Below are 20,800 nucleotides of genomic sequence, written 5' to 3'. Positions count from 1 at the left end.
AAATTCTGTGCCTGCTATTATTCCAGGCAATTCTTAAGATTACTAAAAGAGAAAAATCAAAAAAATACCCATTTCTCTATTTTTTCAGCTTGTTTTCTTTGTGTAATTGATAGCATATCGCATCTAGTCAGTTTCAGTGCTCTGAAAAACCTCACACCCTCCCCTAGACTCAGCAAGTAGTAACCTATAATACCAGCAAAGCTGAAAGTGCAACTGAAGAGGCATCAGCAGACAAAAAAGAAACAAGTGTGCTTCAGCATGCTTGTGGTGGTATTCCCAGAACCCTTCTAAATAATCAGAACACTGTAGAAAAACCCAAGCACTTCTTTATAAAGGGCACTCTATCACAAAATAGTTTGAAAAAAGTCCAGTTGACAGTTCCTTGAAGCCTATGAAATTCATTCAAAGTTCATAGTGTAAAAACAATTAGTAAAAAAGCTTACCTTCTAGTGCAATTGATAGAACAGAGTTTTCTACTAGCCAGTTTAATAATCGGTCTGTGTCTATTGCATTCTTCACAGATTTGGATACAGTGCTGTCTTCTATTAATTTGGTTACCTATAAATCACAGAATGTTAAAACTGTTGCTGAACTCTATTGGCCCATCTCTCACACACTCTCTCACACACTCCCCTGCAAAGCCCAACGTAGTACAAGCACCAGGAGAATATAACAATGCACTGCCGAAGGCCAGTTACAGTATTAAAAAGAGAAAAGTCTGCTGGGTACAATTATTACACCAATTTCTTAATCCCATTCTGTCACAGACAGGAGGGCTCTCCCGTACCACAAACTTCTTTAGATTTACTACAAAAATTTTATTGCAGAACAGGGTTCTTTTTGTGGCTCTCAAATTAGTTCCCTATCTCCATGGTAGTAATCCATTACACTTCAGCTCAGTCTAGTGATAAAGGTGACCAAAGTACAAGTTCTGGACGAAGCCCAAAATGGTGCATTTATGTAATTTCAAGAGGAATGTGATACACTTATATCCAAGGACCCAAGATTAATGATTAGCTCCAATGTGTTTCTGATTTCAAATGACAATTGAGAAAGATTTAATATATCCCAGAAACAAGAACTGAACCAAGAAAGCCTTCAAATACATATAATTTGGTAGGCTTTTAAAAAAAGCAATTTCTTGGAGTACTAAGATATACCAGCATTGGAAGTAAGGACTGAATGACTAAATTTGCATACTGTAAGTGACATCTGGAGAGGCTGAATTTAGAGTTTTACTTTTTTATGCAGTTCCACATGAGGAATAAAATGTTTGCTAGCTCAGCACAGCCTTTGGGATACACCTCAGATTTAGCTTACTATGGAATACCCATGAATGGCCCAGGCATGGCAGAGACTACCGCTCACAAATACAGCTGAAACAATAGTCCTTAGAGAAGGCTGATATGACTTGGACTCTTTCCAAGGAAACCACAACCCTTGCATCCACTGCTAACTTGCAAAAATAATTCTTGTTAGATTGACTTCCTTTGTTCTTTACTTAGAATTAAGACTTCCTTAAGGCCACATGATTGGCATAAAACCACCCCGCCACCTTTGCCTTTCAGACACTACTTTTGGTATGGCAAGAATAGCCTGTCATATTCAAACAAAAATTCAAACTTACTTCTTTGAGGGAATTCATTTTTGCACTGAAGTGGGGAGATTTTAACATGCGCAACAGAATGTCCAATCGTAGATCATCCACCACAGTTACCAGGTCAGGTTGGAAGCGCATACACAGTAGCTTTATAGCAGACAGGAGTTCAGGGATACTAACTAGCCTCTGTTAAAAAAATTTTTTTTAGTAATGGCTATACAGATTTTTAGACATTTTATTTTAAGCATAAGTTCTGTCATGTTTTAGACTTGGATAATAGACACAAAGGGTAATAACAGTGACCTAGTGAAGGCTGCTTGATCTATAATCCACAATACTTTGTCTTTCTGTGAACATCTGTAGAAGTATTACTCACACTACTAGAAAGAATCACTATGCAGACAAAGTTTAGGGGTAAGGAAGAAACTTCTGTTGAAAGTTAAACATGTTAAAATGTTCTAATTTGTAAGATATATATTTCACGTCTATCTCTATTCTTTAAGTGCACAAACCATAACATTTCCAACACATCACGATGACTGTCTACATAGTGCACCTTACAGTGGCACTGCTGTGCTGCTACAGCCATGCTGCTGTAATGTACACAGTGTAGCCACTCTTTTTTGTGAGCAGGAGAGAGAGCTCTCCTGCCGACAAAATAAAATCACCTCCAACGAAGAGCGATAGTTTTGTTGGTGGGACAAAGCGCTGTCCATGGCATCGCTTTTCATCAGTACCGGTAAATCTTTTGTCGGTCACAGGAGTGTTTTTCTCAAGCCCTTGACTGACAAAAGTTTTACTCTCAAAATTTCAGCGTAGACATAACCTAAAATGATCTTAACAAAAAAGACACTATAAAGACTCATTAGAAATAGAGGACAAATTCAATACAATGTAGAACAAAAAAAAATCAGAAGATGTTGACATCTAATGATCTCCTCTGATAAAGATCAGCAAACTCGTTTGGAAACAATACAATATTTGTACCTGTAAACAGAAATGCAATTTTATACTTGCTACAGCCAAAGCAGAGCAAAGCAGCCATGTAGGCCTTGGATTTTTAAAGGTACTTAGACTCTGCTCCACCTAACTGACTTAGGAGCCTAAGTCGCTTTTGAAAATGAGACCTAGAGTTCCTAAGTCAGTTAGGCATTGCAACACTCAGCCGAGCAATGCCTATGTACCTTTAAAATCTAGGCTATAAGGCCTAATGCTGCAAGGTACTAGGCACCTTAAAGTCAACTAGAATAGAGGGTGTTTGGGACCTTGCATGACTGGAACCAGGTAAACTTGCTGGATAACTATGAGGAGGAAGTCTTTTTAGACAGGAAGGTCTAACACTGAATAAGATTTTCAAGTGGGTCCTGGTAAGTACAGCCAACCCACTAGCAGAGTTTCCTATTACAAACATTCTCAGTCTAAATTTAGCTCAAGTGATACTTTCCAAACAGGAACTAGTATAATTTGTTCTCAAGTTATGAGAGTTTAGCACTTTTGACATTTACAGTAGTTTCTATGTGTATATTTGATATAATCAGAATGTTACCTTGTCTTTTAGGTCCTTCTCTTCCACATTCTGTACATATTTAATCATTTTATGAATGACTGGATCCAGCATGGGCTAAGGAATTTGAGAAAATACAAGGACAATCATTTTCCAGAGTCAAGTTACTTGAAAGTAAAATGAAACAATAGCTTCTCTCTCTAAAAAGGCCAAAACAACTTAAGATCACATTTACTTTGAATACATAAGCTAACACAAATATGGCATACATAAACCACCCTGCTGGTATGAACAGAGAATGAAGTAATGTAAAGGAAGAAGCCAAAATTTCCCAGATAAACTAACAGCAGCTTGTACCATAAAAGTATCTAGTAAAGAGATCTAATTTTTTCAACACTCAACACTTGCTATACATACAATGAAGTCAACTTGATACCTAGTGTCTTCCTATCAGCCTCTCTTCTCAATAGAATGATCAAAAAAAAACCCCAAACCAGCTGCAATATTCCCAGCAAGCCAGTTTGCCTAACAGCCAGAACTTGTGTTGCTTTCTCTCTGAAGTCTATGAATAGTGTATTGCCAGCAGCTAGAAATGACCACACAGCTCTTTCTATGCAAGCACATTTATTCTTAAGTTAAAAGAATTACAGAAAAAACCAAAACCAATACATAGTTTTAAACATACTAGGAATCACCCACAAGTCTTACAGGACCCTAGTAGGCCAAAGTCTTTCCAACTCTTTTGCAAGAGCTGGGGCCTCACGTTTCTTGGATCAGAAAGAAGGTCCCGAGTCAGTTTAAATCCAGCCTTTTTCTCCCCCAAAGCCCTTTCTTTGGCTGGGTGTCTCTGGAAAACGCAGTTTGAACTAGTACATATGCCAACCACCCCAGGGTGTAGTATTTCTCTTGATTGTTCAGTCTCAGTGACTCACCTTAATCACCCTCACTGTTCTTAGGTCTTAGAGGAGCTCTGCTAGCCCTCCCCCATTGAGAAGAACACAATCATACATAAGCCATTCATAAATTTAATGCAATGGCCCCTAAAGATGCTGCATGGGGTTGCAATATTTTAGCAAAGGTATGTGGATCACAGATATGTTTCTCTCTAGCAATGTATTTTCCAACTCATGCTCACATACGCACCCTAGATCTCAGTCACAAAGCTAGGAGTCCAAAGAAGGTGGTACTCATTGGGGCAGATTCTTGTCACACCTGTTTTACCCTGGGATAGTTCAACTGATTGCAAAGGAGTTGCTTCTGATTTACACTGATGAAAATCAGGAGATTCAGGATTACCGTCCTCAGCAAATGAATATGGATGTTCACATAGTGAGAAACCCTTCTACTCTATATAAACCAAGAAGTTAGGTTGAGATTTTCAACTGACTTTGAAAATCTCATCCCTAGACTACATAGTTGTAATTAAAAATGGCATTTCTACTCTCTTGGGTAACAAATGGCACATGCGGTCTCCTTGTTCTGGGTAACTCTCCACCACTGTAATATGCAGAAATTTCTCTAATGCATGCAACATTCCTTCAACCCTTGTTTGTGGAGAAAGTATGTTGAGAAAGCTTCTTCAATAAAGTTTTCAAAAACTGACATGTGTGAACCTGTTGGCTATTAGCCAGGTGTTGTGAAAGGCAACTTATTTCCCCATCCCACCTTCACTTGTGAATGCATCTAAAAATTGGTATTTGCACATTCTACAGCAAAAAAAGTGTCACTCAACCAATATTAGCCTATGCAAAACAACTACCCTGCACCCTAAACCAGACATGTTTCGGAGTGTTTCAAAATTAACCACCACTTTGATACTAAGTCAGTGATAAACTAATTCAGTTTTCCATGTTAAGTTTCCGATTCTCATGCCAAACTTAAGTACCAGTAGTGTTGCCTTCTGGATGCCATTTTTTAAGAAATCCATTTGAACACAGAAAAATTAATACAAAACTCAAGGGAGCAATATAGCTGTGTGTTTCAAAGTTCATTTTTCTACTTTCTGAAATTAACTCATAAAAATGGTGTTTTACCTGCACTACAGAAGAGTTGAGATACTCTGCACACACCCCCAATGGCTGAACTAATGCAGAGACTGCCTGAAAGAAAGATAGTAGATATTTAGGCGCAGACACAGTAATCCCTTTTAAGACTGATGATCAAATTCTTTAAAACATAGGTGAAGGTTTACAAGCAGCATGTATCATACATCCCAATTATCCTCCCATTGCTTACAATTTTGCTTCAGCATTGAAGGGACTTCTTGTTATGATGGACAACATGCAGTTCAAGAAACAGATTTAAAATAATGGTATGCATTAAGTATTGCATCTCTTGCTTGCTAACACAAAGGACCTTCTCAACTTTCAGTGGTTTTGGTCATTTTATGGTTCTGTTATTAGAGTCTGTTCATGGTCTGTTTTGGCCAATGTAAGAGCCAATAAACGCTTTGATGGTTCACTCTACAGCACCGTAGAGTACAAATGCACGTTCTCTGGTGGACAGCCACAAAAGAGAATTTCTTTCCCCAAATCCAACATTCACCTTCTTCATGAATCCTATCACTATCTGCCAGACGGCTTCAACAGAAAGTGGATTTCTGTGTAGGACCCAATGCTGAAGAATGTTCCTCATGCAGATCAGTCTCACAAGGATTTTCCTTCACATATGGAATGAAAAAAATCTTGAGATCCAAGGTTTCCAAATTTTATCAATTTTCAAGCAGAGTGAAAGAAATTCACTTGCCATATCAAGACCAATTTCCTCCTGAGAAGAGGCAATGACTTACATAATAGTGCGTGTCTCACTACAACCAACAGCCTGTAAGTTAAGTGTCCCTAGTCAAAAATCACTTTCTTAAGGAAGGAGTTATAGTAAGTTAAGAGGAGAGAACCTATAGCAATGCCTAAGTTTAACGAGTTAAACTCCCCCTCTGTCATATTTGCATATAAACTACTTGCCTCTCCTTAATAAGTGGGGGGGAGGAGGGGGGAAGAGAGAGGAAGAAGTAATCAACCCACTAAAAGGAAATAGCATTTTCCAAATTTGTAGTTCGACTGCAGGTGATGAACAAATTATTACTTTACAATTAAAATTTGAAATAATGTGCTTCCTCTCAGTATTCTGGTTCTCAGACATAGTTATTTAGATTTGAAATCTGTTATAGCTGAGTTTTCTAAATTATATTCAACAACAAACACTGTTAGGCTTTATGAACCTAAGACCCCGTATAGTTTATGTAGTCATTAAATGTGTCAAATTTTGATGCAGTAGTTAACATATTTAGAGTTATTTAGTGCATAGATTCCAAGGCCAGAAAGTCCCATTGTGATCATTTAGTCTGATCTCCTCTGAAACACAGGTCATAGACCTTTCCCAAAGTAATTCTTAGAGAATCTCTTAGAAAAAGATCCAATTTTAATTTAAAACTTGCCAGTGATGGAGAATCCTCCATAACCCTTGGTAAATTGTTCCAATGATTAATCTCACTGTTGACAATTTACACCTTATTTCCAGCCTGAATTTGTCTAGCTTCAACTTCCAGCAAAGGGATCATGTTATACTTTTGTCTGCTAGACTGGAGAGACAATTATTAAATATTTGTTCCTCATGTAAGTACTTCTAGACTGAAATCAAGTCAATCCTTAACTTTCTTTTTGTTAAGCTAACTAGATTCATCATCTTGAGTTTGCAGCAAAGAATCCTGTGGCACCTTATAGACTAACAGATGTTTTGCAGCATGAGCATACCCACTTCTTGGGATGCAGCAGTGAAATTTCCAGGGGCAGGTGTGTATATATAGCAAGCAAGAAGCAGGCTAGAGATAACGAGGTTAGATCAATCAGGAGGATGGGGCCTGGAGATTTCCAGCAGCTGAGGTGTGAAAACCAAGGAGGAGAAACTGGTTCTGTAATGGCAAGCATTTCACAGTCTTTTTTGTAGTCCTAACTGATGATGGTAAAATTTGCAAATGAATGGAGCTCTCAGTCTTCTCTGGAGTCTGGTCCTAAAGTTTTTTTGCTGGAGGATGGCCACCTTAAAATCTGCTATTGTGTGGCCAGGGAGGTTGAAGTGTTCTCCTACAGGTTTTTGTATATTGCCATTCCTAATGTCTGATTTGTGTCCGTTTATCCTTTTCCTTAGAGATCTTGAGTTTATCGCTATAAGGCACATTTCCTAATCCTTAACCATTCTCATGGCTCTTCTCTCAACCCTCTCCAATTTTTTAACATCCTTCTTGAATTGTGGACATCAAAACTGGACACATAATTCCAGCACTGCTTGCACCAGTGCCAAATAACCTCTCTACTCCAGCCTGAGATTCCCGTTTACACATTCAAGGATCACTATTAGCTCTTTTGGGCACAGCATGGCACTGGGGGCTCATGTTCAGCTGATCATCTACCATGACTCCCAAGTCCTTTTCAGAGGCACTTCTTCCCAGGATATTGTCCCCCATTGTGTAAGTATGGTCGACGTTCTTTGGCCTACATTTAGCCATATTAAAATATTATTTGCTTGCATCCGGTTTACCAAGCGATCCAGATTGCTCTGTTTTAGTGACTTGCCCTCGTCATTATTTACCATTCTCCCAATGTTTGGGACATCTGCAAACTTCACAAGTGACGATTTTATGCTTTCTTCCATTGATAAAAAAAGATAGACGAAATATATGAACCAAAGATTTTTTAAAAATAATTTACACATGGGAATCACCTTCCCTGCAATTGAAATGCAGCTACTTCAGTGATAAATGCTACAACTATGTAACAGTTTACACCCACTTAAAACTGGGATGCTGAACATTATTACCCAAATTGAAATTAATTCAGGACACCAATGCTAATAACTGCTCTTTTCTGGGTAGATTCGTGGGATCTTTAGTAACAAGTGGTCAAGACTTTGTTTTTCTTTCAAGCAGCAGTAGATCCATAATGCATTACAGAACTTTTAGAGCATGGTAACAGGGTACACATGGCTAGTTAGGACGCATCTGCAATATGTAGATTTACACCCCAGCTTGCCAAGTATCAACTCTCCATAGAGACCAACTCTAAGTCTCATCTCAAATATAGTTCCCTGACCTTCAACCATCCCATACCAAAGAATTCTCACAGCATTCTTTTTGGAGTACTTCTGGTGTACTGAAGAAAGCATTTGATGCACCAAATTACCAGTATCCCTTGCTATAGAACATTAACATATAAAAAAAAGAGACATCAACAGAAGATTAACTTACCCCAAGTTCAATATCTTCTGAATGGAGTTTAGACTGAATTGCTGAAAATCCACCCAACTCTGCAAACTGCAAAAAGCAAAAGCAAATCAATGAATTATAACAGTCTGCCTTTTAAATATGGGATTAAAGCAAACATTCCAGACTTTAACTTGATAAAGCTTTGCTCTCCAATGATCATCTCTGAAATAAGAATTCAAGACAAGATGCTTGAGCTGTCAACAAGGATCTTTCACAGTGGGATTTTAAGTTTAACGTAAGACTTGTGCTTTCATGTCTATTTGATGGCTCACTGGACAACACAACATACTATTATGGTGGAGTCCTGGGTTCAAAAGCAAGCTTGAGATTCTCCCTCCTTAAGCAAAGGTGGGTGAGGGGAAGAAGGCTAGAAGATCCACATAGGATGACAAGCTGAGAGACAGCAGGCAGGATGCATCTCTCTAGCATTCCCTAGCAGCTGTTTGTGGAATGGCACTGCAGCCTCAGAGGTGACCTCTGGCCTTCCTCAGCTGAAGGGTACAAATCAGTAGCGCAAAGGTGGGCAAGGAAGCATGATTGCCTGGCAAGGACCTTACCATCTATGTTGGGCAGGGTTAAAAACATAAAAAACTCATTGCTCTACGTGGTTGTCATCCTCTATGGGAACAAATATGAAGAATCACTTTTGAGAGCAATGAATTAAAGTGACATATACCATATACTATGAACAGTTCTTTTCAGTTTAGCTTTACTTACCCTGTTTACCAGATCCACCAGCCACCCATGAGGTTCCTAGACAATTAAAAAAAGTTAATTGGCAACATATTTTAAAACAATATATGAAAGGCAGATTTTTTTTTATCATGTGCTGCATTTAGCATTTTGGGTTAATTAGCTTTAAGTATGTGCTACTACTTCAAAGAATATATTAATGTGTTTATGCTACCTTCTTTACAGAGTGCAGCTGGAGCTTTGGGTTGTTATCATCATCATCATCCTTTTGTGGACAATCCCTGTCATCACTGACCATGGGTTGTGGCAACATTAAGCTATGTGGCTGCTGACTGACACACAGCCATAATTATAACTTATCAGTAGTGTGGAATATTACGGAAGAACTTTCCTTGAATTTTGGCAAAGTTTCGTTTTGTTTTCACAAGCCACGAGCTTTCTTTTTAGTAACAGAGTGATAACCGGAGACTGAAACCTTATTTATCCACACAACAGGTACAGCACCTACTATGGCACTGCAAGCCTCAAATTGCATCTCTCCCAGAGTGCCAGGCTGGGGCAGAGTGTTGGGGTGCAGGAGGGGGTACAAGGTGCTGGCTCCAGGAGGGGGCTCAGGGCTGAGGTGCGAGCTCCCGCTGGACAGCACTTACCTTGGGCAGCTCCCGGTGGCGGCGGTGTGGGGCTAAGGCAGGCTCCCTGCCTGCCTCAGCCCACGCCGCTCCCGGAAGCGGCCAGCATGCCCCTGCGCCCCCACTCCCGGAGCTCCCATTGGCTGCAGTTTCCCGTTCGCCGCCAATGGGAGCTGCGGGGGCAGTGCTTGCAGGCAAGAACAGTGCACAGAGACTCCTGCCTCCCTCCCCCAAATCACAGGAGCATGCTGACCTCTTCCGGGAGTGGCGCAGGCCAGGGCAGGCAGGGAGCCTGCCTTAGCCCCGCTGCACCACTGGATTTTTAGCCCCTGAGATTGCAACCAACTGTCAGAGGCTCCAGGATCGACCAGTCAATCGCGATCTACCGGTTGGTGACCACTGTGACAGATGGCCTTTTGTTTATTACTGAACTAGCAGTAATAATGGCAGATTTAGAGAGGAATGGGCACCAATCCCCAGATCCAGTCCCCATGGTAGAACATTCTCACAATCACGAAAAGGGAATGCTCTTCTACACAGCAACCAAATTTGGTATTCAAAAGCCACTCAATTTTTTTTGGGGTAAGATTTACTTCAGCTTATTTTGTATAAGTATTTACATATATTGGATAAGCCTTTTATACTCTAGGGTTATAAAGCATTTCTGTTCTATAAAACAGACAAAAATATGCATGATCACCTTCTGGAAAGTAGATATGGGTGAGACAGCATACAGATTTCCTTCTCCAAAGACTTCTGCCCAGTTTCTCTGGCATACCTTCATTCGATTCTTGAAATGGTATTCATTGTCAGGGTTAAAAGCCTTGAAACAAAAAATAAATTGATAAAAAACAAACCACAAAGGGGCTTATATGTGAGTCTCAAAGACAGATCTTGTTAACATTTGACATCAGTAGTTGAACATAGTTCTTGAGCATGGCTAATTTTTCCAAGTGAAAGAGAAATTAACAGTTTAGCATGGATAATTCAGGTTAACGATACTTAGTACTTAACATATACAGTATTACAACTTCAGAACATGGTACAAACAATCTCCAACAATCCTCCAACATGAGGCAGGTAGATATCCCCTTACTGATTTGCTTCTACAGAGAGGGAGGACAGACTAAAGGGGGTTAAAGTGATTTGCACATGGCCACAGTAGTGTCAGAGCAGGGATTAGAAGACAGGAATTCCCGCCTCCCAGGACTATGGTCATTCTTTTGGCAATGATAGCCTCTTTAGAACAGGAATACAAGCAAAGATTTTAGAAAGTGACAAATGATTTGAATGCTAAAACCTGAAATACCTTAGAGGGCTGATTTTCAGAAAGCATTGAGCACTCAGTCTGAAAAATCAGGCCCCTTTCAGGTCTCTCAAGTTCAACATGCAAAAACAGACATGCAAAAAATCATTACTCACTTTTTAATATTTTGGCCACAGTTTGAGTTCATGCTTTAAATGGTAAACAGTAACAACAGAAATATTAGAAGTCACAAGTGCTTTCCTGAAGATTGTAAACAAACCATCTATGATGTTTAAGAACGGATTTCTAGAGACTTTCATATTTTAAGGACATTAATAAAACTAATGAATATTAATTTCTTCTAGAACTTCTATTCTCCTTCAAAGTGATTCAAATGTCTCCATGGATGTAAAATATTACAAGAGATCGCATGATAAAAATACAGTACCATTGTAAGCACACCCAGAAGGCCAACAGGAATTGGGTCTTGTTTCACTCTCTCTGCGACCAGATCTACTAGCAGCATCAACATGTTGTAGATTCCCTCGTGGATTTCAGTACCCCATTTATGAACAGCACTTGATGTCAGCAGCTACCAAAATGAGAAAGATGCATCAATCTCTGGCACTGATCATTATTTTCAGAGTAACACTTTTCCCTCACAGTACTTGATAGTAGTACTCTAATACAGGGGTGGGCAACCTATGGCACGCGTGCCAAAGACGGCACGCGAGCCAATTTTTAATGGCACGCTGGAGCCTGTCCGGACTCTAGCATGCCATTAAAAATCCTGCCCAGCCTCGCCCGCTCTCCTCTGCCCTCCCCGCGGGAGCAGAAGCATAGCCGTGCACACGGGGTAGGCAAATGGCCCCACTCTCCGGGCACGGCAAGCCGCGGGGTTCGCGCTCTGAAGTCGGAGCGCCGGCCGAGCGCAGCAAGCTGCCGGCCCCTCCCCTGGAGCCCTGCCGCCGCGTGCAGCGCTCTGGGGGGTCGGGGCTGCGCGCTCCCGCGGGGCAGTGTTTGGCTCCGCGGGGAGGCAGACACGCTCCCTGCTCAACCAGAGCTCTGCCGCCACCACGCGCAGCGCTCTGGGGGTCGGGGCTGTGCTCTCCGGAGGGGCAGCGTGTCTGGCTCTGCGTGGAGCCTCAAGGTAAAGGGCCCAGGGCTGAGGGGGGTTGGATAAGGGATGGGGCCAGTCAGGGGACAGGGTGGGTTGGATGGGGAGGTGGGGTCCCAGGGGTTAGGGGTGGGGGTCTCTGGAGGGGGCAGTCAGGAGTGGGGGTTGGATGGGGCATGGGAGTCCTGGGGTTTGTGCGGGGGCAGCGGGTGGATAGGGGTCAGGGCAGTCAGGGGACCGGGAGCAAGGAGGGTCCTGGGGGGGCAGTTAGGAAGAGGGGTTGGCGCAGGCAGGGAGTGTGGGGGGGGGTTGGATGAGTCGGGAGTTCTGGGGGTCCTGTCAGGGGCGGGGAGTGGTTGGATCGGGCATGGGAGTCCCGGGGGTCTAGGGTGTGGATAAGGGTCGGGGCAGTCAGGGGACAGGTAGGGGATAGGGTCCAGTCTGATGACAAGGAACAGGGAGGCTTAGATAGCGGGTGGGGCACTGGGGGGCAGGGGTCCCAGGACGGGGTAGTCAGGGGACAAGGAGCAGCGGGGTTGGGAGTTCTTAGGGGGGCAGTCACCCAGCCCTCTTCCCTGAGCCCTGACCCCCACACATACACCACGCCCTCTGCCCTGCACACCCCTCAGGCCCCTGCCCTGAGTCCTGTACCTCCCTCATACACACCCAGTCCTCTGCTTGACTCCTTCATCCCACTCCCCCCCCCAACCCTAGCCCTGACACTGGCACCCCCATCCATACCCAGGCCCCCCTCTTACCTGACACCTATACCCCCCCACATACCCAGCCTCCAGCCCTCTGCCCTCTAGGTCCCGGTCCCGCACACCCTGCTGCTGGTCTTGGGTTCTGGCTGACGGACCCTTGCCAGCCGGGGTCCCGGCCACAGGCCTCGCTCAGCCCGCTGCCGGCCTAGGTGAACAGAACCCCAGACCAGCAGTGGGCTGAGCGGGCCGGCAGCGTAAGATCAACATTTTAATTTCATTTTAAATGAAGCTTCTTAAACATTTTGAAAACCTTGTTTATTTTACAATAAAACACTAGTTTAGTTATATAATGTATAGACTTATAGAGAGAGACCTTCTAAAAAACATTAAAATGTATTACCGGCACCCGAAACCATAATTAGAGTGAATAAATGAAGACTCGGCACACCGCTTCTGAAAGGTTGCCGACCCCTGCTCTAATATATATATTATTTATGATATCTTTATACAGCAGGAAGGTAGGAAAAGCAACAGAGATTTATAGTTTCACCATTTTAAAACTTACTAATTAGAAACAGGGTATAGCAAGCAGAGACTAAGAGGTAATTATCAAAATACACTGATAGTTTCCCTTGGAAATCACTATTAACTCAGAAAAGTTTTGTATGGAGGATGGCCATTCACTTTACTGTCTTTATTTCTAAGTGCTCGAGTAACTCTGTTAACATGTTTGCAGGATGTTAGATAATCCATTTTTAATTCTTCCAGTAAGCTTTTAATTTTAATTCTTCACACAGCCACATTACTTTGCTTGAAGTCATGGTTTACTATATCACCTCTCTAATATAATTTTCCTTAGAAACCAAGGAAAATGTGCACTACTGAAGAGGTGGATGTTTAAAGAACATTTTTAATGGATTGGGAGGCAGCATTAAACCAACATGTTAGGCCAAACTGATAAAAGAACTACAGTAGGTTTTTAAAAGGTAGAAACAGCAATTAGGTAAACATTACCAGCTGTGTTTGAAGTGCTTGCATTCAAATTACTACTCTTTAGAACCTCAAAGAACCCAAAGACTATTTATTTTTTTAAAGATTTTCAGAAACTACGGTGCATTAAGCTTCATAAGTGGCTTATGGGTATTTTAGAATAAATGTAACCCACCAGCAGACTTTAAACTTTAACCTCTGCAAACAGAATCTTTCAGCTACCCTCTTTCATCTCTCCTCCACCCCACCGACACCCCAGCTATCCAGGATGAAAACTAAGTGGGTAGAAAGCACCAAGTGGTTAAAAAAAGCACAGACATTAATCCCAAACCAATTGGAACATGATTTTATTTTCTTAAAATCCTTCTACCTGAAATATAATTTTTCCTGGAAAATGTAGGGCTTCATAACTGACGTACATTTAGAAAATTATATATGACAATTATTCTTAACTCCTAAAATACCAGTTAGTTTCAAAGGTCTATCCCTTATATACCATTGGAATATGGGACCATAGATGTGCATGGCACTTTATGTAGCAGGATAAGGCAGTCTGTGCACCATCAACCAGTGCTAAGACAAAAGCAGGACAGAGTTTGTTCATAGCTTTGAAAGGAAGGACAAAAGTTTGAGACTGACGTGGAAGGGGACATGAAGCCAGCAAAGATAATTTTAAGTGAGACAGAGTGATGGGCAAGGAACAAAATTAGACCATAGATTATGGAACAGGATGGAGGAAAGCAAGATGGATATTGAGAACTCCAAAGCGTAGGAGTTCACAGTAGGCCAGGCAGGAAATCAAAGCATGGAAGAAAGTTTTGGCAGTAAGCACAAAAAGGAAGGGACAAATTTTGGCTAGGCTGTAAAAGGCAGAAGTGGCAGGAGTTAGGAATCTAACTGTGTAGGGTAATGGAGAGAGGAGAGGAGTCACGGATGACTCCAACTGGGGGACAGAACGATTACAATGGAAGAATGAGAGAGGAAGACTGGTCATTAGTACTAAAAAATAATACATCCTAATATTTATGGATCTTTAGACCTTCAAAGCACTGTATCAACACACACCAGTTAAGGCTGTGATCCTGCAACTGACTCTGGATGGAAAGATCCATCCATATGAAGGACCCCATTGATTTCAATGGAGCTCAGCACAGATGCAGGATTGGGCATAAGCATTCAATTCTACTGAAAAATGTATATTACCCCAGTCACCATAATATCTGAGGCACACATCAGAATGGACCAGCATAAACATTTCATGAAATGGACTCCCAAACACAAAAGTTGGATTTGTGCACTTTCCTCCCCCTTACCTTTTTAAATGCTTCAGGCATACATCTGTCCATGAATCTTTTGCAATTCTCATCAGAATCAGAAAGACCTTTTCAAAAAGGATAGAGGGTATATAATTTATGATTACCTCTGGCTGATTTCTTACAGCCTCATGAGCTCTAGATCTCAAAGCCTTGCTACTGAGGTCACAGAAGATGAGCTCACAAATAGTGTTTGCAACACAAAGCAATAAGCATCCTATTGGGATTACATTACTCGTGCTATATGTCTTCCACCAAAAGGGACTGGAGATCAAAGAAACTAGATCTCCAGCCTTTTAGAAATTAGCGGCAGTTTAGTTTCCAAACATTCAATCGGGTACAACTATGTGGCATTAACAGAACTTCACTTCTGTAGGTGTTTTTCCTTTCAACAACACAGTTTATGTTTTGATACTTGCACAAATCATTCTGCTGCTCATCCACCATAAGAAACTCACATACAACACTCAGCTAATTTTTTTACGCACTGTAATGTCTTCCACCAACACAACATAGCATAACTTCCTTTTAGCTCGCCAGAGGGCATACTGAAAAGCAAGTTCACGTATACCTTCAACTTCAGGAGTTGAGCATGTTGCCTCCACAGCACCCTCAGCCCCTGACTACTTGCTGGGCAGAAAGGAATCAACCCAAGTCTATGATACGGCAGAGTATTTCCACTAGGACAGCCTGGCCAAATAACCTACTCTACAGCTCAATATGGAGTGAGCTTGGACACAAACATCATTAATAATAAATGCCCAATTAAATTAATACAGCTCTTCTTGAACAGTAATTTTAAAAATGAAAATTTTACATACAAAAATATTTACAATCTTTTAAACATCAAAAGAACTGCATACCTATTCTATTCTACAATCAAGCACACAAGACGACAAAATACAAACGCTCTTTCCAGAACCAGTATGAGCTCACAACAGCAGATAGTTAACTGTTCTAGAAGGAGTGCAATATTTTTGTATGGCACCAGGTAGTAAGTATAAAAAGTGCAGTTTTCTAGAGCGTATCCTCTGTATACATCTTTACACAGAATTTGTAAGTACTCTTCCTAATTACACACTGGACCCATTAAAAAAAAAGTCAAAAACATAACTTACCAAGTCTTGCTAGGTAGGTAGATGCAATTAGGCACTTGCCCAGGGACTCTTCTCGCTTATACGGTATGGACCAGTGATCTGTTAAGACTCTGCTCTCCAGTTCGTACAAATTGGTTGTAGGAAACTCAATACCTTCTCCAGAGCAGTTCCCATTTTCATCATTTTTCTGTGAATGAGAAGAGGTGCAAATGAAGAAAGCATTTTTAGCTGCTCCTAGTGATTTCTTAAGCTCATCAACTCCTTTAAGACAAAATCCTGCCCTATCATTAGCATGTATAACTCCCACCGATTTCAAATGGAGTTGCAAGTATGTTTGAGGGGAGAATATGAAGTTTCAACTGAATATCCATTGATACAGGGATTGTACTTTCCTCTATACATTTGTGCATTTACATGTCTTATTTCCAGGATTGCCAACTCATGATTTAAACTTAAGTCTTGTGATATTAATTTTCCTGGAGTCATGTGACAGGAGACTCTTAGCTGAATAAAAAACTGCCCTGGTTGTGAAGGAAAGATGGAAAACATGAACCCTAGAGGTTCAAAAACCAGAAGGCAAATTAAAAATAAGCTTGGTTTCTTTTAAAGTCTCAAGCTTTTAAGCCAATCTCAATTTTGGGGGTCTTGCCTCAGATTCTTGAACACCTGGTGTTAGCAATACCATATTTAAATAATATCTAACACGCACCCCAGGTATTTTTAATCATTTGATATCTAATAATTAATTAAATACCAAACATTCTGTACTCTTAAACATATCACAGAACATATTACATACTAAAGGTAATAAATGACATGCTTATGGTGTGAAGTACCCTATTCACTGCAGAATTCTGCAATTTTATCTCAGTAATTCTCTACTAAATATTCACTGTGAAACATCTGACTAAGCAAGATACTGTATCATTTGAGGTAATTCAGCTGTATGACAATATCATTTCCCCATTTTCAGAAACGGGGCAGGCTAAAATAGTTCTAATATGCTGTACGTATAGTAGTGGCTTATCAAAAAACCCAACCCCAAATCTCAATCACAACCGTCCCTTTTTTACAGTCAAAATGAGTCACTAAAAAAAAAAAAAAGCTGTGCTGTATTTTCCCCCTCCCCCTCCCACACAGGACAAGAAGCAATCTGCAGCTCAGATCAACTTTACCCATTTCCTTGTAAATGCCACTGAATTGCAATTATCCCTGCATACAGAGAGAACACACAAAATTAGCCCAACATTCTTTGTGAAGTGCCACGAGGTAAAACTGTGATGGCAGATAAAATAATGGTGTGGGAAACAAGCTACCATTTCTTCTGTTTCAAATGCTGATCACCCAGTGTGCGGTGAGGCAGTGGGGTTCATAAAGAGGAATTTTCCCTCTGACACTAAAACAGGAGGCAGAACTTTAACAGGAGAAAGGACAGAATGTTTGGATCAGGTTCTGCACCAGTTGGAAATGAATGAAAACAAAAGTGCAGTAACAGCAACAGGACTGCACTCCGGAGAAAAGCCAGGAACATGTGATACTCCTGGAGGAATTCTGCGCCACGGCACATGCAGAGAATACATTTCCCCCCGCAGATTTCTTTGCTTCCCCACAGAAAATGACAGGGAAGCCATGTGGGGGTGGGGGACCTGGGGATGCCCATGGGCTTAGTTTGGAGGGGCACTGACCTCCCAAACAAAGGCTAGGCATGGGAGGCACACAGGGTCACGTGCTACTGCCCCTCATTTCTTGGAGCACAGAGCTGCCCAGCTGAAGGAGGATGCTGCTCGGACACCGCCTCATGGGTCCTAGTACTGGTCGTGCTCCCCTTCTGCGTGCTAGGAGCCATCCTGTCTTCTGTACAGGAATGAGTGCCAGCCGTGAGGCTGGGCTAGGGAGGTGGGATGGTGGAAACAGGGGAAGGTGAATGGGATAGGGGAAGAAAGGAGGGTGGGATAGGGCAGGAATGTTGGCGTGAGGGCAGGAGATGGTGGAAAGGGGGATGGGATGGGGAAGAGAAGGGGACGGGGAAGCAGGAGCCGAGCATGAGGCGCCCCCTTGGTGGTGGCAGCAGCAGGGACTCCCCCAATAAGCAGGCCCTTCAAACTCCCCCAGACGAGCCCCCCCCTGCACCTCCTCAATGAACCCACTCACAGTCCCAGCACCCAGACCCCCATACTGAGCTCCCCACACACACACCCCTCCACCAAGCCCCATCACGACATGCTCATACCCCTCCTGCTGAGGCCCAACCACCCTCACCTGGACCCCCTGCAGAGTTCCATTGCCCCTGCACCCAGATTACCCCACACAGAGCCCTCTTATCCCATACCTAGATCTCCCCACATTAAGTCTTTCTACACTTAGATTCTGCTGCGCGGAGCCTCCCTGCCCACAACTGGTGTGCCTGGCACAGAAGGCAGGGCCCCAGGATGTTTCTGGGGCAGGCCCAGCCCTTGTGCTTTGTCAAGGGTGGGTACAGTTTCACTGCCGAGTCCCTGTCCCAGGGCAAGAGGCTGGAGGGTGCTCCCCACTGCAGTGCTGGAGCCTCCACATTTGTTTATTGATAAAGAACATTTGCAGAATTTTAAAATATTGTGTGCAGAATTCCCTCAGGAGAAATATGGGGAGGAAGAACAAGGACAAAGCATATTCAAGTGCGTAAATAAACTGGGGGGTTACCAGTGGAGTTTCCAAAGGCCTTTTTTTGGTCCAATTTATTCAATCTCTTTTTTGCTGACCCCTGGAACCAAGAGTAGGAGTGGGCTGATAAAGTTTGCGGATGAAGTTGGGGGGGGGGGCCAATCCGGAAGAGGATCGGATATTCTCCAGAGATTAGATGATGACGTGACCTACTAGTATTTAGTAACAGGATGAGATTCAATAGTGAGAGTGTGGGTTATTATTTTTAGGGATGACTAACAAGAACTTAAGTTATAAGCTGGGGACGGGGGAGTTGAGGTAACGGAGGAGGAGGGAGGAAGGAGGGGAGTCTAGGTTGATGATGATGGACTATGTGAGTAGGCAATGGTTGTGAAAAAAAAAAAAAATAATTGTGCTGCAGGTTGCATTTTTTTAGTAGGTAGAGAGGGAGGGGGGAGGGTATATATATAGTCCCGAGACCTAATTTTGGAGTATTGTGTGCAGTTTGTGGTCTGTTTGTTTTTTTTGGTCTCAAACAAACTAGAACAGGTACAAACTAGAACAGAAAGAAAGAAGGAATGGAAGAATGATCGAAGGAATGGAAGGGAGAGACTGGAGGAGGAGAGGCTTGTTTTTCTTTGGATAAGAAGAGAGAAGAAGGAGAAGAGGAGATATATGATTAATCTTATATATAGGATAGGGAGAGGAAGAAGGAGAGGAAGAGGAATTATCAGCTCTCAGAAACAAATGTATAAATTGTCAGTCAGGAAATTCAGGCAGGAAATTAGGCTTTCAATTAGACTAAATCAAGGTTTCTAACCATCAGGGAGTGCAAAGGAAACACAGTAGGAAGGACCGGAGGGAAGGATGACTTTAAGATTAAGCTTAAGAGAGATAGTGAATTGATGATGGGATATGGAGATATGATATAAGTCATAGTCAGTCAATAGTCAGTCAATAGTAGTATAATGGTAAATGGTAATGGTATGATATAACCTTTTTTTAGAGGGTTTTGGGGCTGGCATGCAGCGCATGCTGCTGACCGCCATATTTTTTTTGACAAGGAAGATTGGGAATTTTCCTCCAAGGAAGATGGGGGGTTTTTGGGGTTTTAGCATGGGGCAGGGGGGCAGGGGGAGTGGGTGGATCGGTTATGTGGCCTGCATCTGGCAGCAGGCCAGCATCTGCAATGATGATCTCAGATGATCTTGATATGATGGATGTGTCTGAAATAAATAAATAAATAAAAACCGAGTCAGGGAAGTGAAATGAACAAAAAAAAAAAAGAAAATCAAAAGAAAACAGAATCCATGAGAAAGTGGTAAAGAATTCAGTCTGTTTGAGCAAATAATGGTGCTCCTAGTTCTCACTGCATCCCCTATATGGAGGTTTTGACCTTAATTATAACAGTGATTCAAGAGAAGTTTAGAAACAAACTCAGACTGTATATAACTGACCCACGGCATTCACTATTACGGGTGTCACTGGGATACAGTGGCTGAAGTAAAATACAACAAGGCTGGATATCACCACCGTTAATATTTGTAGCTGCACAGTCCAAAAGAGTAATTAAGTCCAAAACTTCAGAGCATAAGCTTGTCAGCAGACAGGAAGCAGTTTCCCCCACATCCAACTTTGAGAAAAACACTACATAGTTAGCAAGCAACTACAGGATTTTGTATTTCCTTTGAAGCATCAGGTATTGGCTGTTGCTGTTGAAACAGCCTGATCTGATGCGGTAAATACATTCCTATGTAATTTATGTCTGAAATTAGGTGGTTTTTTTTGGGAGGGGTGGGGGGAGGAAAGGAGATTAGTAAGTTTTTTAGGTAAGAGGAGTTTGAAAGTCTAGGGTACGTATGGAGCTGGAAGGTGTAATTTTCAGTTCAAGCAGACATACCCATGCTAGCTCTAACAGAACTCTTGTGCTTCAAACAGAAATGTAGCTGAAGTGGCACGAGTGGTGGGATGGGTTAATCACCCTGAACGCAATCCCATCTGAGATCCTAA

The 20,800-nt window shown here is 42.1% G+C and overlaps 1 protein-coding gene across 4 annotated transcripts in view; it reads right to left on the bottom strand.

The window, feature by feature from the left end:
* USP24 (ubiquitin specific peptidase 24) overlaps window positions 1-20,800 on the bottom strand; it is a 109,909-nt gene that overhangs the window by 69,352 nt on the left and 19,757 nt on the right. For all 4 annotated transcript variants that reach the window (XR_005583522.1, XR_005583521.1, XM_039483808.1 and 1 more), the window contains exons 2-11: window positions 16,172-16,337; window positions 15,054-15,121; window positions 11,378-11,521; window positions 10,384-10,506; window positions 9,079-9,114; window positions 8,344-8,409; window positions 5,138-5,203; window positions 3,147-3,221; window positions 1,628-1,786; window positions 444-558 (exon numbers count right to left, since the gene is read on the bottom strand). Coding sequence is in view for 2 of the 4 variants with exons in the window: in XM_039483808.1 (XP_039339742.1) it covers window positions 444-558; window positions 1,628-1,786; window positions 3,147-3,221; window positions 5,138-5,203; window positions 8,344-8,409; window positions 9,079-9,114; window positions 10,384-10,506; window positions 11,378-11,521; window positions 15,054-15,121; window positions 16,172-16,337 (1,018 nt within the window). In the remaining 2 variants the exon portion in view is untranslated. The remainder of the gene's footprint in view (window positions 1-443; window positions 559-1,627; window positions 1,787-3,146; window positions 3,222-5,137; window positions 5,204-8,343; window positions 8,410-9,078; window positions 9,115-10,383; window positions 10,507-11,377; window positions 11,522-15,053; window positions 15,122-16,171; window positions 16,338-20,800) is intronic.

The sequence above is a fragment of the Mauremys reevesii genome, linkage group 8 (genome assembly GCF_016161935.1).
Source record: "Mauremys reevesii isolate NIE-2019 linkage group 8, ASM1616193v1, whole genome shotgun sequence".
In the NCBI taxonomy this organism is placed as follows: domain Eukaryota; kingdom Metazoa; phylum Chordata; order Testudines; family Geoemydidae; genus Mauremys; species Mauremys reevesii.
The sequence above is the reverse complement of the archived record's forward strand: the minus strand, read 5'-3'. Positions and strand labels throughout refer to the sequence as shown.